This window comes from Protopterus annectens, chromosome 7.part0, assembly GCF_019279795.1.
Source record: "Protopterus annectens isolate FY-2018-M chromosome 7.part0, PAN1.0, whole genome shotgun sequence".
NCBI classification, from domain to species: Eukaryota; Metazoa; Chordata; order Ceratodontiformes; family Protopteridae; genus Protopterus; species Protopterus annectens.
In genome coordinates, this window is record NC_056739.1 from 172,873,352 (window position 1) to 172,892,908 (window position 19,557).

General features: G+C 43.9%; 1 protein-coding gene across 2 annotated transcripts in view; it reads right to left on the reverse strand.

The window, feature by feature from the left end:
* The window catches only part of LOC122806324 (3-oxoacyl-[acyl-carrier-protein] reductase FabG-like), a 198,766-nt gene that overhangs the window by 97,286 nt on the left and 81,923 nt on the right, over positions 1-19,557 (reverse strand). For both annotated transcript variants that reach the window (XM_044076642.1, XM_044076643.1), the window contains exon 4: positions 4,787-4,880. In XM_044076642.1, coding sequence (XP_043932577.1) covers positions 4,787-4,880 — 94 coding nt within the window. The remainder of the gene's footprint in view (positions 1-4,786; positions 4,881-19,557) is intronic.

Here is a 19,557-nt window from a genome sequence, read left to right on the forward strand (position 1 = left end):
TGGTACCCATAACTTTTCTAAATTCAGTGTCATGTCCTCACTAGTGAGGTCAGATTTCAAGTTGTCTCATTTGAAATAAAAATCAACCCAGAAAATTCAGCTAAACCAGAAACAGTTACGAACTATTCAGAGGCAAACAACATCCTATTAACTGACAGCGTGTTAAAATTCAAGGCTCCACCCAACCCAGAGACCACAGCTTCCTATACAGAATTATTCACAGAGTCCCTATACAAACATGGATGGCTGCATAGCGGCTGCCATACCTACCAGAAATAAACCCAAAACAAGGTCTATAAGAACAGAAGTAAACTTATGGCAAAACTCAGGAAGACAACTCAAGACAAGTGCTCTCTTACACAACTAAGTAAGAAACTAAGAGGTCTAATAAAGTCCAACAAGACCAGCTATGAATTCAGGACAGCTTTGCATGCCAAGGACAATCAGAAGGCCTTCTTCACCTATGTCCGGAATCTTAGCGGTAAAACACAGCAGTGTGCCAGACTGGTGGTGAACAGTACCACCTTCACTGATCACGGTGACACAGCAAATCTACTGTCTGATAAAAATCAGCTCAGACTTCACCCCCAACTCTCCCTCAGCTCCACCAGATGAAAGCCCCTCCAACATACTACCCCAAGCAATCATCAGGGACTAAGTGTTAGCAGCACTCGCTAAAGCCAAGAACATCATCTCCCTGGGGCTTGACAACATCTTCAGTTGCCTCCTGAATAGTCTAAAACATGACCTATCAGGACCACTTGAAGCATTCTTCAACTACAGCTTTAAAACAGGCTACATTCCAATTGAATTGAGGACTGCAATAGTCATTCCCCTCCACAAGAGTGAACCATCAACCGAGCCAGGTAACTACAGATCCGTTAGTCTACAGACCCATTAGTCTAACAAGCTTAATATGCAAAACCATGGAAGGAATGATCACAGAAATGATAAACAAAGACACTGGCAACCCAAAGACAATGGACCCATCCCAACCTGGCTTTATTAAGGAAAGCTCATGCCTACTCAACTTGGTAGACTTCTTTGAGAGGGTCAGCAAGACAATGGACAAAGATAAAACAGTGCATACTGCATATCTTGACCTGGCTAAGGCATTCAATACAATAACCTATTCAGGCATTTTTGACAAGATCTCTTAGCTAGGCATAAATCCTTACATAACTCACTGGACTGCTGACTGGCTCACACAGTACCCAATAATTCAGGATCAGTGAGACCACCTCCACCAAGAGACTGGTCACCAGCAGAATACTCTGGGGCTCTGTGCCTGGCCTGCTCCTGTTTGGTATCTAGTTTTTAAAAGTCAAGGCTAACATTCAAGACCTCTGGTTCACCAAGTTTGCAGATAACTGTAAACTGGAAGCTATTATAGATTCCCGTCAAGAGAGCAACATCTTCCAAGTGGGTTTAACACAAACAAATGATTGGTGCCAAAGCCATGGCCTAAAACTCAATGCCAAAAAATCCATTATTATGCCCATTGGGAAACTGTCACTCATAGTTAAGTACTCCATCAATAAAATGCCCCTAAGGGTAGAACCAGTAGTAAGGGATTTGGGAAATATGTACATAGCAATCTGGCCTTTGACCAACACATAGCTACAATAATAAGAAAATCATTCTATGTCATTAACATATAGGTAAGAATTTGGAATCCAGGTCTAAGGAAGTTATACTACCACTCTACTCTGCCTTTATCTGACCTGTCATTGAATACAATGCCCCCTTTGGCATGTAACCATGATACTTGAAACAACTGGAATGCCCACAAAGGTTTCTCACCAGGAGAATTCATGGCATGACTACCCTGTCCTACACTGATTGCCTAAAGGCTCTAAATCTGTATTTAGTCTCCTACAGGCTGCTGAATGGGGATCTTTGACTGGCCTACAGGGCTTCCTGAGACCCAGCCCTGATGGATCTATTGCACATGCACAAAACAAAGAGGACCATAAACACCAGATCCAGAGATCTGAACTTTGCTTCTGACATAAACAGAACATGCACAAGAGACAGATATGTGTCACAAAGGAACCCTGCACTTTGGAATAGGCTCCCCAACCATGTAAAACAGAGTTCATTCCTGACCCTATTAAAATGAAACCTTGACAACTGGATAGTTAATTGTAAATTTACCCTTGGTTTGAACCCCATGTCCATTAATGACAGAGGCTGTCAATAAGAAAAATATTACATTAACACCCCATGCATATCCTTAGTTACCTCCTTACTAACATGTCCCATTCCATCGTATAGGTGTCCATGATACTCGGAACACAAACAGTTTGGGGCATGAGGCTAGGCTTGTAAGGGCACTAGTGGTCATTAACCTAGTAACAACCTATGAACCTAAATATCCATATGATGGGGTTGGATCATCGACACCTCACACATGAGGGTAGTATGTGTCCACATAGCAGAAAAATAAATGATTTTTCTTGGAGAACTACATTTTAGGAGAGGGAAGAAAAGAGCTTGGCTAATGTAAGCAGCAATTCCTTAGATGTACAGCAACAGCAACTCAAGAAATATAGCTGGATATTACTGTCAATATAAGGCAAATTACTTTGCTGGAAAAGGAATCACAGAAGTACAACAAGATTTTGAAGAACTGGAGACTAACTTTCAAAGGCAACACACATGGTAACATTTCAGAAGTTACTGTCTATCTATGGCACGGGTAAGCGTGTTATGCTGTGCATCATGGGAATTAGTGAATGGATAGACTGGTTAAACAGCTCAGGGCATTGACTTACTATTGACTGGGAACAACCTGGGGATGTTATGTAGGGCTGTATCAGTGTGCATTGGCAAGCAAATATGGAAAATCATAAGTACTAACACAGAAGCAATAAGCCTTAAAGAAATATGCAAATAAAAAGAAAGATAAGAGAAAAACTCTAATTCTTAAACAGGTTGGTACCAAACAGGAAAAAATAAATATATCATTTAGAAAAACACAAGAAAATAAAGAACAATACCAATGAAAGCAAAAGGAACACAGGAAGGAAATCAGTTAGAAAAACAAAAGCACCAAAAGAATGAAGGACAGACAGTTCAGTCAAGCAGAGAGATTAAATATTTTACAAATACATCACGGTACAAAGAAAAATAGCAGTACGCATAGTGAAGCTTAGCAAAAAAAGACAAATGGCTGGCAAAACAGGGTGGTGAAAAAGAAAGATAGTTAAACAAATTGTTACATTTGGTATTTACAAAGAAATAGAAGAGAGTTTCACCAAATGGAGGTAAAAAGCCCTAGGAAAGTCAGCTGAATGCACTCAATTACCTTAGAGTAAAATGTAACTGTAAAGAAACGCCAAAAGATGAAAGTGCCCCAGACAGGAATTCCTGCAGAGTAACTGGTCATATCACTATGATTTTAAACCAGTCATGAAAGTAAAAGGAGGTGCCTCAAGACTGGCAAAAGCAAATGTGATTTCCCCTTCTCAACAGTAGGAGCAAAATGAGGGCTGGAAACTTTCTTATGACAGCCTTTCTTTAAGGATGATGCATTTTCCTCTGCAATGTTACCAAACTACTTGTGATGTATGTGTGATGTTCTCCACTCTGATGGCCGACAATCTAGCTGTTTCACCTGACTGAAATGTGATGCCTCTGAAGTTCAGGGCCCTTTCATTAATGAAAGCTTCCTAGTAGAAATGCACTACACAATATTGTGACCCCCTACAACAGTGAAAAATAATGTCTTATTGCAACAGAAAAACAATGTTATTCTGCTTAAAGCACTTCTGCAGAGGTGTAAGCCCACCTGCAGCCTATATGGGGGGCCACGACCACCACTAACTACATGCACTACAGCCTGAAGTAGAAGATATACTCCAAGATACCTCACCCTCAAATATGACATATCTTCCCCCACAATATTCTAATAGACTTGCAACTCCAAGTATCACAATTACAGTCCTCAAAATTACAATGAAGTCCTACCATCCCACACTTGCTAGATTCATGTTAACATCAACTTTACTACTTTACTATTTACCAACTTTTGTTTCAGTTCCCCATCCTTTTCTTTCTAAAAATCATTTTCGTAATTGTATGCGTTCTACTCTTTTGACTGAAACTATTTCTTCCATTTTTAATGCTGAGTTACCAAAAGGAACTTTGAAATTTAGTTCTAGTGCATTAACTTGATCACTTCTAGATAAACTAACAAAGTTTTCTGATGAAGTTCTGTGTGTGACAATTGAAAAAGAACAAAAGCACTAAAATCAGACTTGGTCTCGTTGTTGCTGCCATTCCAGTTGAGTTTTTACATTTTTAACTTCTAGGAATAGTCATTTTTTTTTAGTTTGCATTCAATGCCACATATACAGTTGAATCATACAGGTTATGTTTTACATCCTGTCTATGAAACATCGAGTTATTCTGCACGACACTTCCTATATGTCAGAAGCTTTAATAACACACTAAAATGTTTAACATTTTTGTTTCACTTCTGCAAACAGTTCAAGACAACCATAACAACAAACTGTATTCCTGTGTGCCCACTTATTTCTCAAACATTATATCGACATAAAAGGCATCAGATGATTCTCCATTCTTCTCATCAGAGAAAGAACAACGCAATCCATACTAATTTGCTAACACTTCACGCTAACACATGCAATCTCAAAAATGAATATGTCATCACAGCAGTGCATACGTGCTCAGTTACCAATATTCAGCTCTGCTGTCTAACATGCAGGTCTTCATAGCAAGTTATGCAGTCTGTAACTGGAATTTTATTTTTCATACTCACAGATCTTTGTCCAGTAACACTAGAGATGTTTACGATGCAGCCTTTGGTTTTGATCAGGTGAGGCACTGCTAGGTGAGTGAGGTAGTACAGAGATCTGTAAGGCAATTCAAATTGTATATAAATAAAAAGCAGTAAACGTACAAGTAAAAGAAATGTCACACAAACAACAAAACATTGGTGTTTGTAAATCACGTGCAAGAGCAGTACATGTGAAATTTCTGTAGCCCCTACACAGAAAGAACTTAACTACTGCTCTCAGAATGTCATTTAGGTGCCCTACTAGTACATATCAGTTCTCAGGATTGAGCATTCAGCAAGCTTAACTTCAAAACCAAACACAACTGATTAACCAATCAAATAACAAATGGCAGTACATTTGGTGGTTACTAACTGCTGATTGTCAGGCAGGTCAGTGGGTCCACCAATCAAATAGCACAGCTGGCCAATTATCTTCTGCTTAGCTTTCCCTTGATAAATAAGCAGCATTTTTATAGGAGAGCATGGTCTAGTACATATCATAATTGTCGTTCAGGTCAAGCTTCTTAATCCAAAAGCACACATGCCACCAATGGCATTTGCTCTTCTCTAAGTCAAATCGAGGCTTGTGCACTTTAAGCAAAACTAGGTGTACATAACATGGGGCAAGCAAATCAAGAGCTGAGGACAGTGATTTATTACAACAGCCTACCACATCATCATGACAGCCTGCAACATCCTATCATAGGAATTAAGGGAGCACATATGAGAACGTGTCAGAGGTAATGTGAATTGTAAAACAAGTCAGGTCTCCCCTCATCTCTAGATTAGGGGACCTAAGGAATGGGTAACTCAAGATCAAACAATACAAAGTTGTCAGACCGTGAGACCAGATCTGCCATCAGATCATAGGTCTTCACATCTAGTAGGAATTATCAAGTGCTTGTGAATGCCCAGATTTGTGTACTGCAGTGATAACAGCCCACTCAAACCCAAATCCTTTCATGATACATCTAAAGTCTCTAGCAAGAGTCACTGAGCCATCACTCTGCCATATATTACTCACCAACAACAATAATAACAACAACGTACTGGCAGCATAAAACTAAGCTGATGAGGAAACTGGTAAACTCTTACAAGAATGTCCTCATGCAACCAGACAGCAGGTGAGAAGAAATTGGAAGTTATGTACTCACCATAACGTTCCATCTGAGTAGGTGGATTCATTTGTCTGCAACCTGTGGGTTATGGATCCGATATCGGATCTGAACCGGCATGGTTTATCCAGCTATGGATCCGAGCTCCTAGCTCATCCCCTCTCCCATAATGCCCTGCTCTCCCTACATGACCTCAGATCGAGTTTGCCCTGTATCAAATACCCTAGCAAAGGGTAACACATTCTATGCAGGAAACTGACAAGGCCAGGGGGATAGGAGGGCGGGATGGTTGCAGACAAATGAATCCACCTACTCAGATGGAACATTATGGTGAGTACATAACTTCTAAATCTGAAGTAGGAGATTCATTTGTCAGCAACCTGTGGGACAGAGTCCCCAGCTACCTGAGTCTTGGGCGGCCGTCATGGAAGGATATTCCGAGCACGCATGAGCCAAAGGATGCTCTACCTCTAGATGTGATATCCAGCTTGTAATGAGAAACAAAGGTATGAGATGAAGCCCAGGTGGCTGCTGAACAAATGGCATCCAAAGGAATCCTAGCCTTAAAGGCCGCTGAGGTAGAAACAGACCGGGTTGAACGAGCATGGACTCCGTCCGGTGCGGACCTCCCGGAAGCTTGGTAAGCTAATAGAATACACTGGGAAACCCAGCGTGACAAGAAGACTTTGGAAATTGGTTTACCCAGATTGAATTTGGCAAATTAAATGAACAACTGGTCGGATTGCCTGTGACCAGCTGTCCTGTTAAGATAAAAATGAAGCTGCCTGTGAACATCCAACGAATGCAGCTTGTACTCGCCTTTGTTCTGATATTTAGTAAAGAAAACAGGGAGGTTGATGGACTGATTAATGTTTGCTTCCGAAGCTACCTTTGGAAGAAAAGAGGGATTGATCCTGAGGTACACGCGGTCCGGATGGAAGATCAAGTAAGGTGGCTTCATGGACAGGGCTTGAAGTTCCGAAACTCTTTTGGCTGAAGTAATGGCTACTAAGAATGCAGTCTTAAGAGATAAGAATTTTAGATCTACTGTGGCCGCAGGCTCGAAGGGGGGAGCAGTCAAGGCCTGAAGAACCAAGGAAAGATCCCATGGCGGAACCGCCTGCTTGACAGGGGGACTAAGCAGAAAGGTGCCTTTTAGGAAGATTTTACATAATCTGGCAGACATAAGAGGCCCAGAGTCATGACCAACATGATAATGAGAAATGGCCGCTAGCTGAACTTTGACCGTGGAACTACTGGCGCCATCATTAAAAAGAGTGGTAAGGAAGTCTAGCACCAAAGGAAGGGGAACCGTGAAGGGATCTAGACCCTGCCGCTCCGCCCAAATGGAGAATCGCTTCCATTTACTGCGGTAAATTTTTCTGGTAGAGGGTTTATGAGCCGCTACCAGAATGGCCTTAAAGGCGAGACGATACGGAGTCCTGATTAGGAGTGGAACTGGAGCAGCCAAGCAGTCAGCTTCAAGTTGTCCAGGTTCGGAGTTGGTAGGTTCGATGGGTGTGATATCAGATCCGGAATGGGATCTAGAATCCAAGGTGGATTCACTGAGTGAGACCTTAGGTAAGGGAACCAGATCTGCCGAGGCCAGAATGGGGCTATGAGGATCATTCTGCACCCCAACCGAGAGGCTTTCTGAAGAACCTGGAGCATCAGAGGCAAAGGGGGGTATGCGTAAAGAAGACCGGGAGGCCAAGCATGCACCAGAGCGTCTCTCGGGAAATCCCCTGGAGGAGGGATTAGAGTGAAAAAACTGTCGCACTTGGTGTTTAAGGGAGAAGCAAAGAGATCGCAACAAGGAGTCCCCCACTGTGCGAAGATACGTTTCGCTACTTGAGCATTGAGAGACCACTCGAACGGGGAGAGAATGGTGCAACTGAGCTTGTCCGCAAGGATGTTGGACCGACCCGGAATATGCGTTGCGATGAGAAAGCGGTTGGTGGAGATCGCCCATTCCCACACTCTCATGGCTTCTCGACATGAAGGGTAAGACCTGGTTCCCCCCTGTTTGTTGATGTACCAGACCACCGACATGTTGTCTGACTGAATCACAATTGTTCCCAGAGGAAGAAAGGCTTGAAGTGCTTGCAACGCCAAGAGCACCGCTCTCATCTCCAGAACATTGATATGCAGGGAGGTCTCTGAGTCGTTCCACATGCCTTGGACCGTCCGGCCTGCAAAATGCCCTCCCTACCCGAAGCGGGAGGCGTCCGTGGTCACTGTGGTGAGAGGGGGAGATGCACAAAAGGGGCGGCCTCTCTGGAGATCCTGGGAATGGAGCCACCACAACAGAGACCGCTTGCAAGCCTTACTGATTGCAATGGGGTGATGTAGGGGGAGAGAAAGATATGACCATTGTACTTGAAGTGTCCACTGAAGAACCCGCATGTTCAAGCGGGCGAGTGGGAGAAGAGAAATCGCTGCCACCATGGACCCTAGTGCCCTCAGGACCAATTCCGCCGGAACTGAGCTGGAGTGGAGGATGGCCCGCACCTGGAGTCGCAGATTCCGAACTCTGTCGGTTGTGAGAAAGGCTCTTAACCTCCTGGTGTCTAACCTGGCACCTATGAATTCTATCAACTGAGTAGGGGCCAGGTTGGACTTACCTATGTTTATCGTGATGCCTAGGCAGGGAGCTAGATGAAGAAAGGAGTCTTTTGCCAAGGATAGTAGATGCCTTGTTGGGGCGGTGAGAAGCCAGTCGTCCAGGTACGGAAAGACCTGCACTCCCTGAAGCCTCAGGTGGGCCGCAACCACTGCTAACACTTTGGTGAACACCCTGGGGGCTGTGGTGAGACCAAAGGGAAGGACCCTGAACTGGTAGTGACTGGCTCCCAGCCGGAAGCGAAGAAACCTCCTGGATCGTCTGTCCATTAGTATGTGGTAGTACGCATCCTTGAGGTCTGCAGAGCACATCCAGTGATTCTCTCCCAGAAGGGGGAGGATGGACTGCAAAGTGACCATCCGGAACTTCTCCTTGGGAACTGCCAGTTTAATAGGGACAGGTCTAAAATTGGTCTTAGGTCCCCCATCTTTTTTGGCACTAAAAAGAACCTGGAGTAGAACCCTGATCCGATCTGGTCTGGGGGGACGGGCTGGATGGCTCTTTTCCTCAGCAGATGGCCAATTTCTGCTGAAGCGGCCTCCCTCTGATCGGGTGGAACATCGGGGAGGGATTTTAGCTTTGGGACGTAAAGAAAAGGGATTTTGTATCCTCTGGATATAATGCGGAGGACCCAGCGGTCTGATGTTAAGGACTCCCATGCCGCTAGGTGCTCCGAAAAACGTCCCCCGACTGCCTCCAGAGTGGAGCAGACGTGCAACCCCTCAGGGTAGCTGCGCGGGCCACTCAGAGAAAGGTTCTCTGGACCCGAAATTCCTGGGAGCCCCTCTGCCCCTGGGGCGGTGTCCTCCCTGTCCTCCTCTGCCACGGAAGGACAGGTTGTCCGGAGCGGGTTGGGATTGCTGCGACTTCCGGAACCACATCTTCTTCTGGCCCTTTTGGTTCCTAGAGTAGGACCTCTGGGGCACAGAGAAGCGGACTCCGACGGCAGACAGCGTCTTCCCGTCCTTCTTGCACTGGACCAAGGTGTCGCGAACCGTCTTGCCAAAAAGGGCAGAACTGTCAAAGGGGGCGTTCGCGAATGACGCCTTGAAGGGCTCCGTGAAATTGCAATGGTGGAGCCAGGCCTGGCGTCTCGTGACTATGCCTACTCCTGCAGCTCTAGTGGCTCCCTCAGTAGCATGGGAAAGTAACCGCATAGAGGTATTGGTCACGGAACGAAGAGTGGCCATACGGGTGGAGTGCAAAAGTTTGTCCTCCTCCGACATGGACTCTGGGGGGGATGCAGCGTATTCCTTGATAAGATTGCGCTGCATCCTAATAACATGTGCCAGATAGTTGAGCGCCCTCACTGAGAAGGTCGCTGAACTAAACATTTGCATCCCCAAGTGGTAAATCATCCGAGACTCCTTGCTCGGAGGATGAACTGAGGGACTCTCCTGAGCGAGTTCCCTCTTAGTGGTTGCTGCCGTCAACATGGCATCTACCGGGGGTCCCTTGCTCCAGTGGGCACGGTCAGCAGGGGGGCTAAGAATCCTGTCCGGCCTCTTGGGGATTGGCTCCACGGTGTCCGGTTCCTTCCACGCCCTGGTGGTAATGAGGTCCACCAGGGGGTCGGCAGGAGGGGACACCCAAGAGGTAGACGGGCCCACTTCAAATGCCTCCAAGAACACAGACTCGTCCGAGGAAGACTTTGGGGCAGACCACCCACCTCTTATGTGAAGCATTTCCATTATGTCTCCAAAGGAGACATCCTCGGGGGGGTGATCTTGGGGAGCCTTCCCCTTCCTCCAAGTCCGTGTCTTCAGTTAAAGACTCGGGGGAGTCTATGTGCCTCCTTTAGGTGCTTCCTCGGGGGGGCTGTCCGAGGAGCCCTCGCAAGCAGTGTCTAGTTCCAAAGGAACTGCTTGGGGCATTGAAACGGGCTGTACCAGTGACCGGGTGACGGAAGCCTGACCCAGAGCAGATGGAGTGCGGAGCAAGTGCCGGGGGTCCGGAAGCCCTCAACAGAGCCCTCTCCACTACATCAAAAGCTGAAGGGGGGGCCAGCCTCGACCAAAGGATCCAACAGTCGGCTCCCCCTCGGATCCGAGGAGTGGATCGGAGCCGGCGCCGAGCCCCTCGGATCCGAGGAACCAGTGCGCTCCGACACGGACGGCGCCGAAGGCACACTGAGTCCCCCGGATCTGAAGCTCGGAGCAAGGCTCCGAGAGGTCGGATCCGAAACACTCAAGGGCAGGGTCAGATCCGAAGTACCTAGTACTGTCCCCCCCCCTCGAAGGAAGCCTGCCCGGCTCGCTCCGAGCCCGGTAGCGGGTTGGAGAAGGAGCTATGGGCTTGAAAATGGGGTGAGGCAGGAGCACTCCCATCTGCATCTGGGCCTGGATGAACCTTCCCATCATCCGGTCCAGATCAGTGTCGGAGAGAGTATAGGTAGACCTCGAAGAGGCTACCAAGGCAGGCCTAGAGTACCGCCTCGATAGCCTCGAAGGAGGTCGGGTCTCCTCCTCCTCAGGCCCCGGTGAAAAGGATGGGGACGCCGAGAGGAGGAGAGCCAGCAGCCAAGGAGGCCGGAGGAGAAGCCGGGGCCGAGGCGGAGGACTCGGCCCGCCGCTTATGGTGCTTCTCTCGCGGTCCTTCTTCCTGGCTTCCTCCTCCAAACCCGTGGGGAGTTTGAATCCCGGAGGAGGAGGGGAGCAGGCAAGGCAGCAACCGTCGTAACTTCTCAGAGGCGGAAGCGAAGCCGAGTCCGGGGGCAAAAGTCCCGCCAAGACCAGCTTCGACCTCCGCTCCTTCAATGCCCTGTGGTTGAACCCTGCACAGATTGAACATCCAGAGGTGAGGTGTTCAACCCCTCGAACACACACAGTGTGGCCATCAGCAGGGGATAGCTTATGGCCACACTAAAAAATTGCCTTTGGGGCCTCAGACATACTATATATTTTTTTTTTTTTTTTAAGAAAAAAAAAACTAACACACACACTAAAGGCCCCAAAGAAACACACACTCACACTAGCTACACGCCACAGAGGGGAGGGTACACAAAATTAATTTAACTTAACTCAAAAATAATATATATAGAAGGGGAACCTAACACTTTCACACAGTTAAAGTATTTTCAAGTAATAAAAACCCTTTTAAAGTACTACAAAACCACTCAGCTTTTGGAGCTCGAAATCTAGGCTGTCACCATGAACGCGGCAAACTAGATCTGGGGTCATGTAGGGAGAGCAGGGCATTATGGGAGAGGGGAGGAGCTAGGAGCTCGGATCCATAGCTGGATAAACCATGCCGGTTCGGATACGATATCGGATCCATAATCCACAGGTTGCTGACAAATGAATCTCCTACTTCAGATCCCACAGTTTGGTTCTGCAGCAATAACATGTTCAAAGGAGTTGGTTTTCCTAGGGATGATCAGTGTCAGATTCAGCCTAGATCTATAAGATAACAATCTTATCCCCAGTCATGGCTCCATCTAGAGTCAGAAAGTCTGTATGGAATAGTGTCAGCCAACTGAGTGCTGAAGATGTCACTGAGTCAGGTCTCTGTAATAAATGCAAGGGTGATATTATGCATCAAGTCAGAAATGATGCCAGACCTGTTGTGCATAGACCTCAGTCTGGAATATACTACCCTAAAGGGGACCAAAGGACAATGAGTCCTGGTCATCTGATTCTAAAAGAACAGTGGAAATCTGCACACAATCTGAAGGAAAGAAGGGTGAGAATCCTTGGGGGATTTCATCTCAGGAAAAGGCATCATAGGGTCACAACCCATCAGAAGTATGCTGCCAGGAGTGCCCACACCATCTCACACTGACTAATCACCTCTGTGCTTGCACAAAATACAGAGGTGTCTACACAACTGGAAGGCCCAAACTGCCATATGAGGAGTAAAACAGTGAGACATTAGGAAAAAACATCTGTCATAAATAATGGAGGAAGAAATTATTGAGGAGGGCATTGAATAAAAAATGTGGATCAACAAATAAAATGAGATAAACATGCAACAAATAAACTAATAAAGCAAAAATGTAAAACAAAGGTGCTATTAAAAATGAAAGAAAAGGCAAACAGAGGGATAAAATAAACAATTTACTGTAGGGAAAAAAGGAGTGGAATTAAAAATTTAAACAGAATAAGGAAATTAGAAACAAAAGACATTATCATCAAATTTACACCATTGTTCCTCTTATTTCCATTTTAGTTAAAGTAATAAAGCATTGATGCATACAGCATACCAACCAGGCTATAATTAATACATAAATAGTGACTTATGGGTTCAGTTATGCATAAATTGGTATTACAGAAACTAGGTGGCAGATAATAATATTAAAAAATAAGCCCACAGATATCTACAAAAGGTAATTATTTCTCAATGAACTCAAAATGATCAGCTTATTAGTTGGCTTATTACAAGGCACATAAAAGGGCCGCTAGAAAAAATGTGCCTATAAACACCAAAGATCTAGAACACAAAAGCTAAGTTACAAAAAGAAAAAGCTGGAAATATCAGGAAAGAAAACAGTTAAAAGGAAAATACGTAGAACTCAGAATAAGAACAAATAACAACATTTCAGACAATAACATCTAGAATACATAATGGAAACGGTGAAGAAAAATAAAGTATCAACCTGGGTGAATCAAACCAGTAAAATAAATTCAGCTTAAAGCTTAGAAAAAGGGCATCCCCACCTATAATAGCTAGATGACAATTATGCAAGCATTAATGTAATAAGCATCCAAAAAATAAATATAATAATACAGAATGATTAGTCAACAGGAAACATGCAATAATTTTGCAAGCAAATGATGGTGCTGACTTAATAAATAGCAATGCCAGAAAATATGACACAATGTTTTTGAATTAAGGTTAGGGGCTCCCCTTGACAACCTTACTTGTGTGCTACACCTAACTCCACACATTACATTACTAAAAACACTTTCCCTAATATTACCATGACAATAACACATAAATACATACACTTCACAAATACTATTACCAAGGCATCACAGAAAATCCATCCCCTTCCCTAGCCTTTACTTTAACCGTAAGCCACGAACACTCACATATACACACTACCCACTGTAAAGCAATCTTGCACATCCCCACAAGCATCACCTTTGTAGATTCATTTTCATGCACACTCCTATGTACCTGCACTATATTCACAAATAAGCATTCCCTCATATGTGCAGTAACTCTTTTTTAGACTCAAACTGCTCTACCCAAATGTGTATTGTACTTTCTTGATTACACTATAAATCTATATCTATCTTATCTAAAGTATATATATATATATATATATATATATATATATATATATATATATATATATTATATATAGCTAGCTGCATATAGGAACATACAGATATACATGCTAATTTTGTCGTTGACAGTTTTTCTGTGTGTCCCATTTGATCGACATATTAGCTGATCAGCAGTGCTAGTGTGAGCTTGCTGTAAACAGTGGAGTTGAGTAATATGCCCTTCCCCACTGTTGTGTAATTTTGGAGTTGAAATACTTAAGCAGTAGGGAGTATACGGGTTCTAGAAACATTATTTTGTCATTGTCATGCTCCAATTATGTGTGTGTGTGTGTGTGTGTGTGTGTGTGTGTGTGTGTGTGTGTGTGTGTGTGTGTGTGTGTGTGTGTGTGTGTGTGTGTCATGTATAGCCATTCAATTTCATTGCAAACTTTATCCATTTCAGGGAGGCACATGAAAGAGCTGTAGTCTATTTTGACATACAATGGACAAAAGGCAGGAAACAATCCCAGACATGGTGTCAGTATGTCACTTGGCAGGGCCTAAACAATGCAATGGCACTAAAGATGAAAGGCTGAAATTTTCAATAATGCACAATATGTATAGTTTAACACTATGGTCAAACAACCTTGGACAAGAAATAAGGTGGTGCAAATTCTGTGTTAGAACAAATTAGCCACAAACATGCTGGGAGGAGGCTTGCCCCTACAATACACCATAGTTATTGATCTCTACAAATGTTATCATGCACTTATGTGTGAAGCAGCCCTGAAACTTGCACCTCTGTGTTTTGTATTAAGCAATAAACAAAGTGAAGAATCAAAAAGTGTCAACACAGCACATGACAGCAGTTTTGGCACAAAGCAGTATCAGCTTCACTTGTCTATAAAGTAGCTGCAAAAATAGTAGTAACATTTTATATTTCCAAGTACTGTGAAAAAAAAAAATCTACCATATAAAATACATTTGCATCAAATCTGATCTGTTTATTTCAGAGTGCTGTTATTTTCAGAGTTTGTGCTTTAGGGATGTTACTTTACTATAGCGTGGCACACTTGGACAAAATTAACTAATTCACATAATTTTTACTTACATAAAAACATTAATCTACCTTACATATTGCTAGACATACCATATGTTTAGTATCATACCCAGCTGATTATCAAAACTCCAAAGGAAATCAAATGTGTCTTTGGTGTTAAGAGCTACGGCAGTAAGTTTTCTTGACTTTACTGTATAAAAGGGGTTTAAATGCTTTTAGTGAAGTCAAAAATAAAGACTAGATTATCCAAAAAAGGTTTCTTACTGTCTTCCATTTGAAGGTCATGTTTGTTTAATTTCATCCTTTTTTTATTACTTTCTTCCAATTTTTTTCTCAATGAACAGAAAATTATAGTAGTGTAAGTTGTAAATTGAGCTTACCATAACAGATGTTCAAATGATCATTACTATAATAGCCTTAGCTATATGGGTTATATCCTGCCAAAGATATAACAGCCTGCCAGCTTCTAAAGCTTCATGGTACCTTCCATGTGCCCAAACTGTCAAGCAGCTCGAGCTGCGCTGACTAAAAGACAAGCTTGGGCACAAAGGACTTCACAACCTTCCTGCCAGCAGAGTGGGGGAGGCTGGGCCCTGAAAACACAATGCTATGGATAACAAAAAATAAATGTTCACACTCTGGCATAAAAAACACACCAAAAATCAAGGGTGATGGAGGGAGGGGCGGCTACTGCAGCACTGATCATTCAAGCATCCACTATTATGCTAAGTTCAAACTATACAACTGTACTAAGTTCACCATATTGATCACCACTGCAGTAGCCTTAGCTATATGATTAGATTACTATAGCAAACGACATTTGGGATGTGGAAGGAGAACAGTCCAGGAGCCACTGGAGAATGATCCTAGCAAAGCTTGATCTGGACCGAGAGAAAGAATCAAAGTTATTCTGCTTAGGATTCCACCCGTGTCCCTGCTGGACAGGGGTATTGGGTGGTGACTTGCTAAACTCTTGGCTAGGCTTATAAGGGCCTCAAGGCCAATAGCCTGGTAACCTCCTATGATCCTATGATCCCATGATCCTTGGATGAAGCTGCTGTGAGGACTTGAGTTTTCGGTCTTCAGCTAGTTCTGAAGTGAAGAAATGCTATCTGATTTGTAGACCAGGAGAATGGCATTCTATCAGGATGGTCTGCTGTTAGAACCTATAGATTTAACAATAAAAGAGATAAGTATAGGAACTTCTGTTCTTGATTCAACTAAAAACTCTACCAGACCAGGTCCTTCACTTCGGATTCCCCTATCATTTTCTATTTGCCTATACTGTAATATCAATCCCTGGTAGGGAAGACAGTCTCTAACCTGCAGTCCAAACGTCTTCTTGCCATCTTCTTGCCCTTATCCCACTGTATTCATACGGTGATAGACTGTTACTAAGCTAATGACCCAGGAGGCCTTTCTAACCCTAACCAAGTTTTTCTGAAAGAATAATGGTGTCCTGTATCCAAATAGGACATTCAGGGCCAGACATTTATAAGCTACTTCTGTCCATAAGTTATATGGATGCCAGACCCAATTTAAATGTCCTATTCCCCATCCACTGGCCTAGATTGCACTTAAACTGAGTAATACACAAACTCAGCTTCATTCCATAGAAGGGTCAGTCTCTGGGACATGTATCTCTACAGCCTGCTCTGTTTAAGTCACAGACAAAATTTAGGTCCTTAGACCTTGTATTTCTGGTACTCTTTGACTTATGAATATGCAGGAGATTCATAAGTGTGCATTTTGCGAATGCCTTGTAAGCCAGGCATAGATCACCCCTCAGCAATCAGTAGGAGACTGAGTAGAGAGAAAAGGCTTTAAGGCACTCTGCATAAGGAAAGTTTGTTATGCCTTGCATTACTTTTGTAAGGAACCTCTGAGGTCACTGTAGTTGCTGCATATGTCTGATCAGGTACATACCAGCAGAAGCACTGTACTCCATGATTGGTTTGTTAAGGGTGGAGTACAGTTGGATAATCACGTCTTTGGACCTGGATGCCATGCCCTTACTTATACGTTGTGCACAATAAAAGGATTTCCTTACCACTGTGGCTATGTGGTGGTTGAAGGTAAGGTGTACCCAGATCCCCGACCACTGTGTCAACTCTTAGGGGGTGTGATATCAACATAGTAATTTGGTGGGATGGTTGACTTCCCAAATGATACAATTATTCATTTCTTATCACTGACTTTAAGACTATGGCTTTGCAACCATTTGTTAGTCAGATATAGACCTTCTTGAAGAATGCTAGTGTCTGCAGGTGAGTTGAGGATAACCTCCAGCTTGCAATCATCTGCAAACTTAGTCAGCCATAAACCTTCAGCATTTGCTTCCCTTTTAGAAAATTAGATGCGAAAAAGGAGTGGGTCCCCTCTCAAGTTATTTGCTCCAAATACCTTGCTTTCTTTGTCAGTTTTCTCCAGTAAATTACAGCTTCCTTTTGTCTATTCTCTACATGCTATGTGAAGTCTTCCCTACTGGCAAAATCTCTTTTCTCCAGTCTTGTATTGGTTCGTTCTTAGAACACTTTCTGCGACTTTGTGAATATAACATTCTGTTTGGCTGCGGTTACTCTCCTTCAGGATCCAAACTCCACTCTCTTATTTCTTGAATCCCCCTATTTCATCATCATCCCTGTCTGCTTTGAGTTATAGCTTTGTGCTTGAGTTATGTATATGAGCCTTAATTGTGTAGCTCTAAAATATCCCTTTAAATCAGTTAATCCTAAACCACCTTGTTCTGTTGGATGTATCAACTTATCAAACTTAAAGGAAATCTCCACCCTAGAACTAAAAAAAAAAATGCTTTTTTCAGTCTATCTTTGTTTCCAGACCTATTTTAACACCTAAAAATCACTCTAAGTGCTTTATTTGTAATTTTAGCCTGTTTACCACAACATGGCTACCGATGGGGCTTGATATATCAACGTGATCTGCTTCTCTTTCAACCCTTTCTCTTTCCCATAAAGCATTTCAAGTCTTTTTTCTATGACTCATGCCAGACATAAGGAAATAACGGTGAATTCCCATGCCACTGACATATAATGGGAGGCCTGTGGAAAATACGGCCCAGACCGCAGAATCCTTTATAAATGCATTCTATGAACACCTTCAGGACTGCATGGATCATGCAATCCCAAATAAAACCAAGACCCAATCCTCCAAAGGCAGACGACCTGTCTGGTGGACCCCAGCCATAAACAAACTATACAATAGAAGGAGGAAGCTACTACATGATAGAGCAAAATCCCAAAAAGGGAAGGCATCTCTGATCAGTATTAGCAAAAAACTAAGGGCACTCATAAAATCGTCAAAGGCCAGCTTCGAGAGAAAAATTGCACAGGACACTAAGGATAATCACAAGGCTTTCTTTAGTTATGTTAGGAACCTGGGTGGGAATTCCCAGATATGCTCAGAATTAGTCCAAAATGACAAAAATACACTGATCCCACAGACATTGCCAACATCCTAGCTGACAGGTTCAGCGCAAACTTATCCCCTCCCCACCAAAGGGCAAATATCTATCCCAGCAGAGTGCTGCCCCTGACATCTCAGATGCTCAGGTGGGAGCCGCCCTCTCCAAAGCAAAAACACAGCATCAATGGGACCAGACGGTGTCCCAGGCTGTGTCCTACATGAACTCCAAGAAGAGCTAAACCCAAACATAAAACTACTGTTCAATCTCAGCCTTACTACAGGATATGTACCCAAAGAGTGGCGTACAGCAACAGTGGTCCCTCTCCACAAAGGTGGTGCCTCAACGGACCCTGGAAACTATCGCCCCATAAGCCTGACTAGCTTGGTCTGCAAAGCTATGGAAAGGATCATCATGGACCTCATAAATAAAGATATTGGGGATCTACAGACACTGGATCCTACCCAGTTTGGCTTTGTTAAGGGCAGATCCTGCCTCTTAAACCTGGTTGACTTCTTTGAAACAGTCACCAAGGCCATTGACGAAGGGAAGGTGGTCCACACAGCCTATCTGGACCTCGCAAAAGCCTTCGATACAATACCCCACTCAGGCATTATAGATAAGCTCACCAGCTTAAATATAAACCCCTATGTCACTAGATGGGTTGCAAACTGGCTCAAGGACAGAACCCACATGGTTAGAATTGCTGGAGCCATGTCAGACTCCAAACCAGTTACAAGTGGCGTCCCACAAGGCTCAGTCCTGGGACCTCTCTTGTTTGGTATATATTTCTCGGAGGTACAGGCCAACACGGAAGGACTGTGGCTGACCAAGTTCGCAGATGACTGCAAACTGGGCGCCATAATCGACTCTCCAGCCGACACAAGCATCCTCCAAAAGGGCCTCAGAAACAGACAACTGGTGCCAGAGCCATGGCCTCAAGCTAAGCGCCAAAAGTGTATAGTCATCCCCTTTGGCAAAACAAAGTGCCCACAAATTACCACATAGGTGGTAATCCATTAAGTACAGAAGAAGTAATTAGGGACCTGGGGACCCAAGTTGATAGCAATCTCTCATTTGACAACCACGTGGCCAAAGTGGTTAGAAAAACATTTTATATAGCCCACCTAATCATGAAGGGATTCACATCTAGATTAGGGATGGTCATCGTGCCTCTTTACTCATCCCTCATCAGGCCCATAATTGAGTACAATGCCCTTTTGGGATGTACCTTACCAAACACCTGCAGCAACTGGAAAGACCCCAAAAGTACCTCACCAAGAGGATCAAAGGGCTCAAACAGATGTCATATGCTGCCCGGTTA